Below are 14,056 nucleotides of genomic sequence, written 5' to 3' on the forward strand. Positions count from 1 at the left end.
CTGAAAGATGCACTTTTCAGCTCATGTTCTCTCCCTCCCACAGGCCCCTGCAGGGCATGGCATGAGTTTCTCTCCTCTGGGCAGTGTCAACACCGACAGCGTTTCTGAAAGCACGGGCAGTATCCTCAGCAAGCTGGACTGGAATGCTGTTGAGGCCATGATAGCAGATGTGGAAGATAAGTGAAAATTTCCCAGCCACTGTGCACTTCCAAACAGTTGTCAGTGTTTGGTTTCAGTACAACAATAATTTTTCTACTTAAAACGGATCGGTCTTGCACTGGCTTCCTTCTTAAGCAGCATGGAAACTCTCACTGCTTTCAGTCTTACCTTGGTGAAATTCAATTCCTTAATGTGTAGTTTCTTTCTGTATGTCTTCAGGTCAAGAAGAACTAAATATAGTTGGTAAAGGGAGACGAACAGTCTTAAACAGATCCAGGTCAGCTACTCTATGTAGAAACACTCATACGTACAAAAAATGTTATTCTATTTTAAGAGTACTGCACAACTGTTTTACCTTTGTATTTAACATCGTTCTGAAGTTATTTTTGTAACATGATGGTTGTGATAAACTGATTTAATAAAAGTGAATTTACTAGTTTCTGCTGTAAATTATTACACATGGGGCAGTTCCACTGCTGTGTACCACTAGGACTGTATGTGTGCATATGCACTACCCTCATATTTCAAACCCAGCTTACTTGTGCAGTAGTTTAGAGAAATCTTAGAAGAGTAGGAATGACTGAAAGAGGTACAAATAGGCAGCAATAAATGAAATACAGACTTTTGTTAGGAAAAATCAGACAGCAATATAAGACACAAAGGACTGGGTTAAAGAGCAATATCACTGTTCATCCATCTATATGATGCTGCTTTTTTAGAGCTCCTCTAGCAGCCTCCAGAGATCTACGGGAAATTTCCCATATGTTCAGTGACCATCAAGTAGTTGTGGTAGTCTGAACAGATGCAGTTGTGGTGACTCTCTCTCACCAGCAGTAGTTTTTACTTTTGTAGTGAAGGAATCTGAATTTTCATGGAAGTCAAAAGTGTTAATTTCCAATTACTGTCATCCAGAACTGTAATAGTTAAAAAAAAATAAAAATTTCATATTTCCATGTGAAGCTGCATCTTGGCAAATGTCAAAAATAAGGTTCAGAGAAAGGCTGTTACAGTATTACACCACACATACCAGGATAGATTTGACAGTTGACTGGGCCACATTTATTATCAGTCCTCAGAATCTGCATCAGCTTCTCTCACAGGAGTGACCAGACTGGAAAACTCGGTCTTGGGTGGGACTATCTCCAATGGAAAGGGCCAATATCTTCCAAGAGTCAGTCCAAAGCATGAAACTGTGACTTTTACTCAAAGTCTTTCTTCAGTGGCAGCAAAAAAACATCAGGAAGTAACTGTGAAAAATATTGTTTTGTCCAAGTTTGAAAGTCTCCTTATGACCACAGCCAACCATGAGAAGGAAGAGAAAGTGATAAGTTCATTTCATTTTAACAGTGGGGAAGGAAATACTTCAGGTGCCTCCCCATCCAACGCATCACAGATCACTGGAACAAGGGCAGAGAGGCAGCCCAAAAACTTCCCAGTCAGAATGTCAGCGCTAAACTCACGCTTTGTCTGAGATGTGATGGCAGCAGGTGCAGTAAAACCCATTGCTAGGGTTGGGTGCTGTAGAAACCAAAGACAAAGGTTGCTGGGAACTGTTGCCAGGGTAGTGGGCACTGGGACGTGTTGCTTGGATCAGGTGCCATGGGAGTCATCAGAAGGTCCTGTTGCTGAGATGTCTCCCACGAGGACCCACTGTCAGAGCCAGTGCTATGGCAGCCTGTGCTGAGCTCTGTTGCTGTGGGCAGTGCCACGGCAGAATTTCCTCTTGCTGAGTTTGGGTACCGTGACCACCATCCCTAAACTGTGTTGCAGAGGTAGGATGCCATGGCAACCAAACACTGAGATATGTTGCTAGGGACCAGTGCCATGGCAACCAGCACTGAGCCCCAGTGCTCAGGGATGGTGCCATGATAACCATCCCATAAACCTGTTGTTAGGGTTGAGTTGCAGAGCAGCTTTCCCTGAGACCCCCTTGCTATGGCCGGGTGCCATGGCAACCATCCTTAATACCTGTTGCAAGGATGGAACGCCATGGCAACCATCAAGAGGATTTGTTGCTATTGTCAGTTGTCCTTGCAACCCTCCTGAGGTCCATTTTCAAGGAGCAAGAGATGCTGCAGCAGGATGTAGAGGAGGCTGTGCCCAGGGCTTCACTCCCAGGCAGTTGGTGAGCCCTGAAGAGAAGGGCCAGCAGCACCGAGGACCATCCACCCCCACAAGGAGCCACCCTACCATCACTGACACTGGGAGGGGCCTCAGGGCCAGGCCAGACCAGCAGCCAGGACTCAGGATAGTCCCTGAGAGGTCCCTGCCCCCTAAATTTAATTGTTGTGCAGTGTGGGTGGCATTGGTATCCCCACCCTTTCCCTGGTGCTAAACCCAATGATTCCTCATGGCCGCAGCCAAAAGGCTCTGCACTGAAGTAAACTATGAAACATCAGCTAAAGAAAGATGAATGCATCAGTTAGTTAAGAAAAGACATAAGGAAATACAGAGTAGGGAAATGTGGAAAATAGAATATATATAATGTCATGCATACTTAGAATAACCCAATAAAAATGAGAAATAGAGGAAAGTATTTTAGAAAGAAGGGTTGAGTTTTGGAACAGCTCAAGTCGAACAAGCTATAGCAACTTTCATTTTCCTAAAGCACAGTTATGCTTTTTTGGAGTCTCACCCAATAAAACCCTGAACTTCCTTTAGCAGTCTAGTAGTGCGACATTTCCATCTCAAAGATATTGAAATTTCACAATTAAACATGATTATGTTTGATCTTTGGTTTCTTTAGTTTTCAGCTTTAGAAACCCAAAAGCAACTTATTTCAGGAAAAACTTTCTTGCAGGAAGTTAAAAAAAAAACAAACCAGAACCAAACCAACCAACCAAACAAAAACCAACCCCACAAACCATACCCTAAAAAGAGATATTGAAGACAACACCCACTATCAACCTAATAATCCCAAGGAAATACAAGAATTAAAATAAGATGAAAAAGACCAAGCTACAAAATAAGAACATACCACTTCAATAGTTTTTGTTCTTTAATATGAATCTTTATGATTAAGGGACTCAGAGAGTAATAAAGAAATTGCTGTTTACCACTGGCTGACATAAGTTATGCACCTTCAGCAGAACTGCGTCTCTAAGCCAGAGCTCTGGCTATTTAAACTGAGACTACTAAAAAGATGTAAAACTCTGTGAAAACAGAGTTGAACATACACAGGGCTGGCCTTTATGTTTTAGTTTCAAAACCAGTGGCCAGTAAAGAAGGAGAAATAGGTATTTTCAAAGGGAACCTACAAGGGAAGGTGGTTGACTCTCAGGCTCCTTAGCTCCTCAACATCAGGCTCACACCTTCCGAAGGTGGAAGAGTGTGTCTTCAGCTGTGGAATAAGAAATTGTGTGTGGCACTGGAACATGTACACAAGCTAAATCTGCACTATGATCTGTAAAATTTTGTAAGAAAAAGGAACAAAACTCCAACAGTACCTACTACCCAAACAATAAATACAACCCTGAAACTTGCCTTTGAAGTCACATTGTGAACTTCAGGTAAGACAGAAGAGGTAAGGCACCAAAACACTACCCTGATTCTCAACTGGAAATTTTTTAAACACACTGAAATAATGGAATTTTTTTTTTCTTTTTCTGATGTAGAGACAGAACAAATAAATGGAAGGAATGTTCAGAAACTACACAAATTTGAAAAGGGCCTGCTCAGAGAAATACATGCCTTGTTATGACCTCCTAAAAATCCGTGGTGTGACATTTAAGGAAGTGGCCTGAGTGGGTTTCTCAGTCAATACCTAAAAATCAAAGGTAGGGAAAATTTACACTAATCATGGAGGATCCTATAATTATTGGTTGCCCAAAGAGAAAAAGTAACTGTGTAGAAGCCTGTACACGGTTGGTCTGGAAAGTTTGGTCAAGATGACTTGAAGGCTGAACACAGACTTTGTAACAACTTCTGCACCAATTATTTCATGTGGATGTCAATACAAGGGGAGGAAAGGAGTCCTCTCTCTGGCAACAGCAGTACTTTTGGACAGTAAATGAAAAGAATTGATGAGGAGTGATCCAAAACACAGAACTTGAATCTGACTTGCAGGTTTGAATGTGGAGATGGAACAGTAACATTCAGAACTGCAGTGATGCATCACAGGAGGTGTTTGAGGCTGACCTTGAATCTGAAAGTCCATCTCCACATGGGACTGTTCAAAATAAAAAAGCTCCATAAACGTGGAACAAATGGCTCTCCTCAAGGAATCATTACAGTTTGTTTGCCTGTGCACACAGAATACATTTAGTCTAAGAAGGAAACACAAACCCATTGAATGTCTCCCTCCACATATGTATTTCTGGCTTACAGGCACTTAAGTGCAGTTAAGCAATATTTTTGTGCAACCATAAATCCTAAGAAGAGAACAAAATAAATACGCAAAATAAGAGATTGAAAAAAAGATTGTTTCCCAAAGAAAACCTGTCTTCAGTCTGTGCTTAGGAAGTCAGAATGAGAAACAGATGATCCCCTGTACGGTTTCTCAAAAATAAATTATATGTAGTGACAAAATTGGGCTGTCCAGCACATTTTCTAGCCTTCTGTAGTTGGAAGAGAATTACAATAAGGGACAGGTAAAACAAATTCAGAGGGTATTCTGGGAGAAGGGAAAGGAGGAAGTGCATTGAAAGGCAGCTGATTCCTTAAACAACAGTGTTCAGGAGTGAGGTTTACAGCCAACACCAGCATAAGTGGTAGCCACCCAACACGGTTTAAGTGCTCGTTACTAAAGCTTCCTGTAAGACAGAGGCTGCAGGACAGGCACAGCAGTAGGATCCTTTTAATAACCAGTCCCCTGGGCAGGTGGGGATGGGAATCACCTTTCTAGGTTTTAGGAAGCAGGCTCTTGTTTCAAGACAGAAATAGGAGCCTTTCAACACAGCTGCACCAAGTACAGCGATGGAGAAAAGCTCTTTCGAGGTCAAAACAGATTTTTTTTAATAGTCACTGGAATAATGAGAAATAGTTGCCACTCTGTGTCAAAACTGTAACTGGGACAGTCAGTTATGTGGTGACATCCCTCTTCAACTCCAGTGCAGATTCCCTCGCCCGGATGGACAATTGCCAAGTGCACACGACTGGCGTTGGTGGCCCGAGCTATCGCTGTTCCATGTGGGATAAATCCTCTGCCCACCCCATCGGTGCCCATCAAGCCAACCCACAACCTAAGGATTGTTTTGAGGAGGGTATTTGACCTAGGAACTCGGGTAGCTGTGAGCAGTGTATGCAGCTGCATGAGTGCCAAGAAAAAGTATTCCTTTCAGAGAACTCCAAAATTTGGTGCAAAACTGCACCTGAATAATGTAGAAATTAGAAATTATGTAGTTATGTCTGATGGGATGAACACACACTGGCAAGAATTCTCCCAGAATAACCCAAAAGTGTATTCCCTGGATGGCTTACAGGTGCCCCAGGCATAATTTGAGCAGTGTGAGCACAGTGGGAAAGGGATCAACAAAGTGTATTCATACTTTAAGATAAAAACTTGCAAGTTTCATTGTGGAAGGGTCCAAACTGAACTCTTAAAACATTTATTTTAAATAAATGAAATATGAAAATACTATGAACTTATTTGTATATAACAATAACACTTTAATATTTAGTCAAGGAACCATGAAATCTAAAACTTACTACTTACATTAAGAACTCTCCCATTACAACTCAGTACTTCAATGATAAGATGACAAATTCTCTCATGGGTATGGAAACGCTAAAACGATCATGGTGGCTCTTTGGTGAGTGGAAGAAAACTAGGATATAGGAATTGTGGCTTGGACTCTTGCTATTGGTAGGGCATGAGACTTCAGGAGTGTTGGGCACATAGAAAAGCAGTAAGCATTTGTTTGAATTAAGAGTCACTTGTACCTGCCTGGGCTCAAAGCTGTACAGTCAGGATCGGCTGAGCTGATCCATTCATTTCCCTGGAACAGTATTGACACTTGCATTTGGCAGAACGCCCTGCTGTTAACTAGCACCACATGAGTCTGACTCAACTAAAAACTTCATTTGCAATGAGCCACAAACACATTTAAGAACTATTTTAGTGCTACAAGGTATTTCATGTTCAAGCTAGTGTTTAGCACAACCCAATTATTCCACAGTAACAATATTCTCACTAGTGACACCACAACAGCAAAACAAAGGCTAAAGTTTGACTCAAATTTTAAAAACTTAAACAGCTTTTTTTAATGGCCACACCTCACTAAAATATTTATGTTGAATATTTCCCATGCCTACTTTATACACATTAGAGCTGTTAATATAAGCAATTAAGAACCTCAAAAATACAAAAGGGCGTTACTGAATCATTTAAAAAATACTTATTTATAATTACAGTTTTGTCAAAAACTATTGTGATCTTGTATAGCTGCAGAGATAATGAAAATATTCAAGAATTATTCTGCAATTTTACAGTACTGAAGTGGAAGATTAAAAATAATAATTTCATTCTTATTTAGATTATGGAAGTGTCTGTGTTTTCTTAAAAAGTACAATATGGTTAGTGCTAATTCTAAAAGCTTGACAATATCCCCTTTTTCGGTAAGCTACTGCAACAAGCTCCATGTACAGATCCTGTACTCAAAGCAAGAAAGCAAGAAGAATAAAAGAGTCAATAATCATATAGTCACGTATGTAAAAATTGGTAGCCATACAGTGAAAAAATACTACAAAGCTTTGTCAATACAAAGGAGTATAATCGTGTCACTGCATCAATTACTGCACTGCAGCACTTAAACAAAAAGCAAAACAAAACCAAACACCTTTTTTTTCCCCCCCCACAATATAGAAAAACACTTATCCTGGTGCACGTTGTTGCTGACAACGTGGTTCATGTTGGTAACATCGCAATTGCTACCCCGAGGCTGAGCACTGCACTGATGCCAACTGCAGTCTCGGGCACTCAACCTCCTGCTCCTGAAAATTGCCAGCCCATGTTACACACAGCAAACAGGAGTTTGTTTACCAAAACTGAGCACTGCAACCTCTTCCTTTCACAGCACGTAACTGCAATATTTGTGACTGGCAAAACAAAACTAGGTATTACTCTGGGTAGTTTAGGAGGGTAAAATTCAACTCTTAAATAGTAAGAATCATATTCAATTTATTTAATAATCTAAAATCAGTTTTATAACTGTAAATTATATAACAGCCATCAGATCCCATCAAGGAGCACTTGGCATATCACACAATATAGTAATAGTCTAAATCCCCTCAACTAAGACAACTTTAGCCTTCAGGTTTCCATTGTTTAATCATAATTTCTTTCTGATAATTTTATTCCAATAAATACCAAGCACATTGAAATAAAACCCCGTCTTTGCTATTGAAAAAGCCAGAAAAGTATTTATGAACAAGGAAATATTTGTATTAGCTATTAAAGATAAGATGCTTTAATATAAATCGCATCAGAGATGACTAACAGACAATTTCATTTTACATTGCAACTGTATGAAATCCTTGTTTTTATCACCTGGGAGTTTTCTTGTGAAGTATTTTCACCTCTTTTTAGTAATAACATGTGACATGTTATATAACCCCTCTATTCTCTGAGTCTCCCGCTATAAAAGCTGCATCTGGTCCTGAGAAATACAGTCTTTCATTGTTTGATCCAAAAATGTCTCACTTCCAGTGTTGCAGAGGAGCGACTTGTACTTCTCCCTACTTTAACAATATCTATCTTAGCCCAAGAGGTGGCCTTTCATACAGTGAAGAAAACACTATAAACTGTGAAAACAAAGAGGTGCTAAAAATATTTCTGTTCAGAAAAATTCCAGTGATGAAACAGCAAAAAGGCATTTCCTATAGGAACAACTTACTAACTGGATTCCGAGGAGTTATTAATAATTTGTTTAATGTGAGTTTTCTGTACATAAGAATATTTTGGAATACTGTTCTATTCCTCACAAATTGACTAAAGTATTAGAATTCTGCAAGTTAGTTTCATAAAAACAGCATCCTATCATATATTAAATTTGTAAAAGAAACAAAACATAATAGAAAAAGAATTACGTGTTGAGGAACATCTGTTTTCGATAAATACATTTGAAAAGACAGCAGGGTTTAATAGTCCCCTAAGAAGTTTAGCGGTTTTAGACTTTTTTCCTGTTTGCAAATATGCTACTTTTCTTACTCTCTAGGAAGACAAACTGCTTACGAAAGGCTGTGGCAAGGCAGTTGAAGCAAATGCTTCTGGAAGATTTCAGTAGCATTTTTTCAATTTACAAAACGTGAAAACATCTTTCAATTAAAAAAAATAGTCTAATATACAAACTTTTTTTTTTTTTTTAAATTCATTTGTGAAGGAATGTAGTGTAATTAGCCAGACTCATACCCATTCACTCCTCAAATACTGGTAGAGATCTCCTCTTGACACAAACCTCTCTATATTAACACAGAGAAATGCACACATGGCCAGTTTGCCCAAGCAGAATAGTCATTCAGCTTTCCCCAGATATGAACTACCATAAATTACCATTTGGACAGCATTAGAAAGAAATTGAAGCATACAAGGAATAAACTATAGTTTCTTTTTATATCAAAATGTACTCTTGAAAATGTGTTTGGCACAGTGCTAAATCATATAGTTAATACTAAATATTGCAGGATACAATAAAACCCTGGAGTTAACTTGTGTTTATACCCTTTCAGGGATAAAAATAAAAAGATACCAATTATTCAGAAGTCAGCCTATACAAACTGTATAAACAATATTTTATGTCTTGTTTTGAAAACCACTGATATAGTAAATTTTACATAAAAGACTGCAAAATAATATAAATGGATTTAAACAGATCTTTACAATAAGAAATTCAAATGGAAACAGACAAGTAACAAAGAGAAGAAAAATTTATTGCAGTATTCGTTCCACCAGATTTGCTGGGGATCCCTTTTCTTGTATTATTTCAGGGTGACCTAATACATCAAAATCTACATTTACAAAACTCCTCCTGCAGATAGGTCATAGATACTGCATGCTTTTTTTTTCTTTTTTTTTTTTCTTCAACAGAATAAATTATATCCAGGAGATTCTGCCATTTTACAGCCTGTAAAACAATGCTTTCCTGGAAACTGGGCTAAGCTAAAGAAAGCCATCCGCTGCTAGGTTAAACTCCAAGAACACTTTATTAAGAACATTAACAGACTAATTTCCAACATTCACTTGTTTATTTTTTTTAAACAGAAAGGTTTTTTTTTTCAAGATATAAACAATTTTTTGTTAAACTATAATACAGTGGGAGTAAAAATGAACTGAGAAGTTTCTGCTGCACAACAGCGAAGGAAGCTCCCACAAAATGTTTACCAAACATTTCCTTCTTTTTTCCGCGTCCCAGGTTCCATTCTTACTCTTCATTTAACTGACTTTTTTTTTTTTGCCAGAAAGTTGATATTTCAAGTTTTTCTGTTATTTCATTTCCTGTAAATTTGGCTGCATGTACAAATTCATTAGCTGGAAGTTCCATCCTTGGCGGCATACAGCGATCGTAAAGTCTGCACAACTTTATTAGTCAGCTTATTAGCACTCGTTAGAGCAATTTTTTTGTAATAATGTCTGACTCTTTAATAGTGTCTACCCAAGGCACCAGTTTGCGGCCATCACGGCGCTTAGCCTCAGTCCAGGAGCCACTGTAGGAGCCTGCCATCCACTGAACACTGAAGCCATTGCTGGTTTTCTGTACTACTCTTGCAATTTGTGGTCGGTCTTTGTACTTTGGACAGCAAATAGCGATGACATCCATGACATCAACACTTTCATTCATCTGTGCTGCCAACTCGTAGAGTCTGAATTTCGTTTTGACCTTCTCAATGACTAAAACATTGGGGGGAAAAAAGACCAAGTGTTACACAAAAGAACTTTAGTGAAATTATTGCTTTTATTGCTTTTAATCCCTTGACGCCGGGAGTTGGGATTTCCCGGCACACATTCCATTGCCGGCAATGAGACGCACCGCGACCGCCAGCGCCAAGGGGTTAACATATCCTTGTAAAACCACATACTCTTAATTTGTACCCGTGTCTTTATCTCTTATTGATATATAAAATTATATATACACATGAATCATAAAGCTACATAAAAACTTGGCAACAATAAAAAGGATAACACACAGTACATTCCAAAGGAAAATTAATAACTTTTTATACGGGATAAATCTCATTTTCTAGTTTGGTTTTTTTTTTATTGTCTTTTCTGTTAAACTTTCTACAAAAGTTGTATAAACGGTTAAGTAGAGAATCTCTATCTACAAAATGTTTTTTCATGTGGATTACATTACTTGGTGTACATTTAATATAATAAACTGACATTTATAAGCACATAAAAATCATTTTACGTAATACGCTGCGAAATACGTTGACTCCTCCTCCGCCTCACCCCTGAAGTGCCTCCTCCTCTATCCTCCCCATCACTTTCATCGTCCTCTGTCTCAGCTGCATTGTTTTTAGGGCTGCCTCCTCCAAGCAGCGAGGTAATTGCTTTGTTCCGAGCATTTGTGCTAGCTGACACCTCTCCATCTTCTTCCTCTTCATCAGGATCCAAATGTTCCATAAGGAGCTTGAACTATTAAAAAAAAGATTAGTCCACATTGTAACTTTAAAAGTAGACATTTATGTCACATTACATTAAGGATGAAACAATAGCAACATAAAGAAACAGAGTAAAACAAACCGCAGGCAACTTCAAACATGAACAGCTTATGTTTTGTTCTACAAACTTAACTTTGCTATCTTTTTTTTAGTAGATACATAAAATTTCTTCCTGCGTTTTCAAAATGGCAAGTTTCCTCAATTATTATTGGGAGAGGGGGAACAGCTAATAAACTACATCTAGTCTCTGCTCCCACGATGGAAACAGACAGGGATAAAGTGAACAAATTATACGGGAGCGATACACAAGATGGATACCTGAAACTAGAAAATACTCCATAAAGGTGAATATTCTTTAGCTGAAATTACTTTGCATTGTGTTTAAACTTATTAGAAGTCTTTGAAATATAGTCCTGCTAAACATCCTGAAAGGAAGGTCAGCATATCACATCAGATGACTAGGAACTTAAAATTTTGAAATGTTCATCCGGTACATCAGCATGTACTTTCAAGTTTATACTGTATTACCTAGTTTGAAAGGATTTCAGGTTTTCTGCAAAGCAACTTTACTTACATCTAAGTACTGTTTTACTATACTCCTCTTCACTTCTTCAGTGATCTTGGAATTAGCCATGTCACTTCGCAGAAAATCCAAAGTTTGTTTTGGATGGAAATGCACTCCTGTCTTCCTGTTTATAGCTTTATCATAAACTTTTGCAGATTCAGATGGAGAATATTTTTGAATTTTACTGTTTAAAGAAAACAGTGGAGAAGAGCTTTTAAGGAAAGTCCAGAGTAATTTGAACAAAGAGCTTTAAAAATCTTCAACTAGTTGTATTTTAATAATTTCATATACAATAGACAACATAGTAAGAAATGAAATCATTGCTTTTTCTAACTCAGAGTTCCGTTACCTTCAACTTAACACATTTGGTTTCTCTTTTACAAAAATCTATTGCTTAAACAAGTAGTTATGATCAACTTAAATAAAAATATCTCCCAAACCTAATCCTTACAAAACTCACTGCATAATGAGTGGTTTATTATCTAAATAGCCTTACCTATCAGAGAATCCACAGAGGTTCTTTAAATGCTGTTTCAGCATCAAAAGTAATAATATGCCTTGGGAGACATTAGCAAATTCAATTAAAGGAGCTGAATTTTCAGGTAAACATTTCATCACAGCATTTATGTCATTTTCTTCATCAGAATCTGAATCAGAGTCCACTCGTTTCCGTAACCTTCGAGGCTTAGAAGCTTCCTCCTCACTTTCACTCTCGCTGCCACTGTTACTGTCACTCTCACTCTCCTCATCTGATGAAGGCTTTCTTTCCTTTTTTTTGTCTTTCACCATAGACTGCAAGGCAGAGAAGTTAACACACATTCCAAAATTAGAGTAAGTATCATGTTGTTTCTAAAAAAATCTTTTCATAATCATTACTGGCATAAATAAGCAAGAATTCTCTGAACAAGATTATTAATTTATAACTTGATAATTTTAAATTTCTTTATGGCAAAAGATGCTGAAAAATTTATCCAAAGCCTAGAGTTTTTTTGCAAGGAACTGAAACAACAAGCATTCCCATGACATGTTATCCTTAAAAGACTGCTTAAGTTTATTAGCAGTTACAGTAAAATATGGTACATGGCCAAATACAATAAATCAAAGAAAATTCTGGTTTTCTTTCACCTAGATGCTATTTCTGTGTGTCATGGAAATTTCCACACGCACTTTGGTATAGACTAGTCCAAGATGGTTTAAATCCTCGTCTCTTAAAATTCTATGACACTAACTACACTGCTGAGCAAAGTGATCATAGACAGTATTAATAATAACAATCCATCGCCCCACCCCTAGAGGTGTTTATGGATGGGGCTCTGAGCAACCTGGCCAAATGAAAGGTGTCCCTGCCTATGACAGGGGGCTGGAACTAGGTGATCTTCCAACCCAAACCATTCTATGATTCTATTATTAGTTCTACTACTTGTAGAGCTACAGAATTTCATACGTGCATTATTACTGCACATGGTACGATTTTTCATGACATAGACAATAACATGTCCTAACCAGGATCTTATCCTTTCTATGCTGGGTGCTACACACTGGTCCTCAGTTTCAAGAATGTGCTTTCTCACACGTCTCTTTCTAGCAGATTAAAAATCAACTTCAGTAGGGTAAGAGTTCAAAGCAATGTACTTTCCAGGCACTGTATGTTCAGGCATCAACTCTGACCTGTACTTATTAGTTGGATTGGACATTCTAGAAAGAGGTTTGATTCCTGACAGTTTGCACCTTCTACTGTTAAAAGTTGTTCAGGAAAGAAAGACACTGAAATCTTTAAGAAGCAGGGGCTTTTAATTACAGGGTTGTGTAATTGCCATAACAACAGATACTTATCATGATTCAGGTTCTTATGTGCTGCCTTAAGAAATATTGCCCACCCCTCTCTTGTAATAAACTATGTATTTCAAGTCTCTCAGGCAACACAAATGCAACTGCCACTTGATAACAAAATAAATTGTCAACTGGATTTTATTATTAAAATTATACAACCAACCACAATAAACTAGTATTCCATGATTATTCATGTACTTCCAGATGCATGTAATTAATTATTATTCAGCCATATTGGGAAATTATATAGCATTGATCTCAAAATTCACCATTCTTTTTTATTAACATAAGCAGCAATATAAGTAAAGTTTTGAACTAGTGTCTACGAGATGCAGGTCAGAACAGGTAGTGTTGCTTGGTTTTTTACCACTGGTTACATACAAAGCAATGCTACTGGTCCACACCATAATAATAGTACACTGAAAAATATAGCATGTTATAGAGCAGCTTATGTTGCCACCATAATAAATATAAATGCATATACCTCTTTAAATGACTGTAGTAGGTTGCTACCAGAAACTGATAGTGTAATGTCTATATGATGCATTATAAACAGCGGCTCCTCCTGTGTTTGGTAAGGAAAACAGGCTAGATTGTCGGCTATGTACAAAAGCATATTCACCTCTGTTTTCTGCAAGTTAAACAAAAAAATTACATAAATACACATACAAATCATACACTTGTCCTGTGTTCCTCACAGTATGGAACAAAACAATTATCAGAATTTTTATTCTATACACCCACCCAAACCCACACTACACAAATATATATACATGCAAAATTTAGTCATACTCAAAGACACACTATTTCTGATCAGTCCAACCTGAGTAAAAAGGTACAGAGTTACATAAAAGTAACAAATGCATCTATATAGATAAATACCTTATATTACAAAGCAAAAAAAGT

General features: G+C 37.8%; 2 protein-coding genes across 2 annotated transcripts in view; one reads left to right on the forward strand and one right to left on the reverse strand.

Moving 5' to 3' along the window:
* Positions 1-598, forward strand: part of CPLANE1 (ciliogenesis and planar polarity effector 1) — a 55,751-nt gene extending 55,153 nt beyond the window's left edge. The window contains exon 52 of the mRNA XM_032675381.1: positions 44-598. Within this exon, the coding sequence (XP_032531272.1) occupies positions 44-184 (141 nt within the window). The 3' untranslated portion in view covers positions 185-598. The remainder of the gene's footprint in view (positions 1-43) is intronic.
* Positions 599-6,947: 6,349 nt separating this feature from the next.
* Positions 6,948-14,056, reverse strand: part of NIPBL (NIPBL cohesin loading factor) — a 154,124-nt gene continuing 147,015 nt past the window's right edge. Inside the window, 7 exon segments of the mRNA XM_032674687.1 lie at positions 6,948-9,719; positions 9,722-9,949; positions 9,952-9,982; positions 10,544-10,729; positions 11,330-11,504; positions 11,817-12,112; positions 13,635-13,781. Of these exon segments, the coding sequence (XP_032530578.1) occupies positions 9,619-9,719; positions 9,722-9,949; positions 9,952-9,982; positions 10,544-10,729; positions 11,330-11,504; positions 11,817-12,112; positions 13,635-13,781 (1,164 nt within the window). The 3' untranslated portion in view covers positions 6,948-9,618.

This window comes from Chiroxiphia lanceolata, chromosome Z (genome assembly GCF_009829145.1).
Source record: "Chiroxiphia lanceolata isolate bChiLan1 chromosome Z, bChiLan1.pri, whole genome shotgun sequence".
Taxonomy (NCBI): domain Eukaryota; kingdom Metazoa; phylum Chordata; class Aves; order Passeriformes; family Pipridae; genus Chiroxiphia; species Chiroxiphia lanceolata.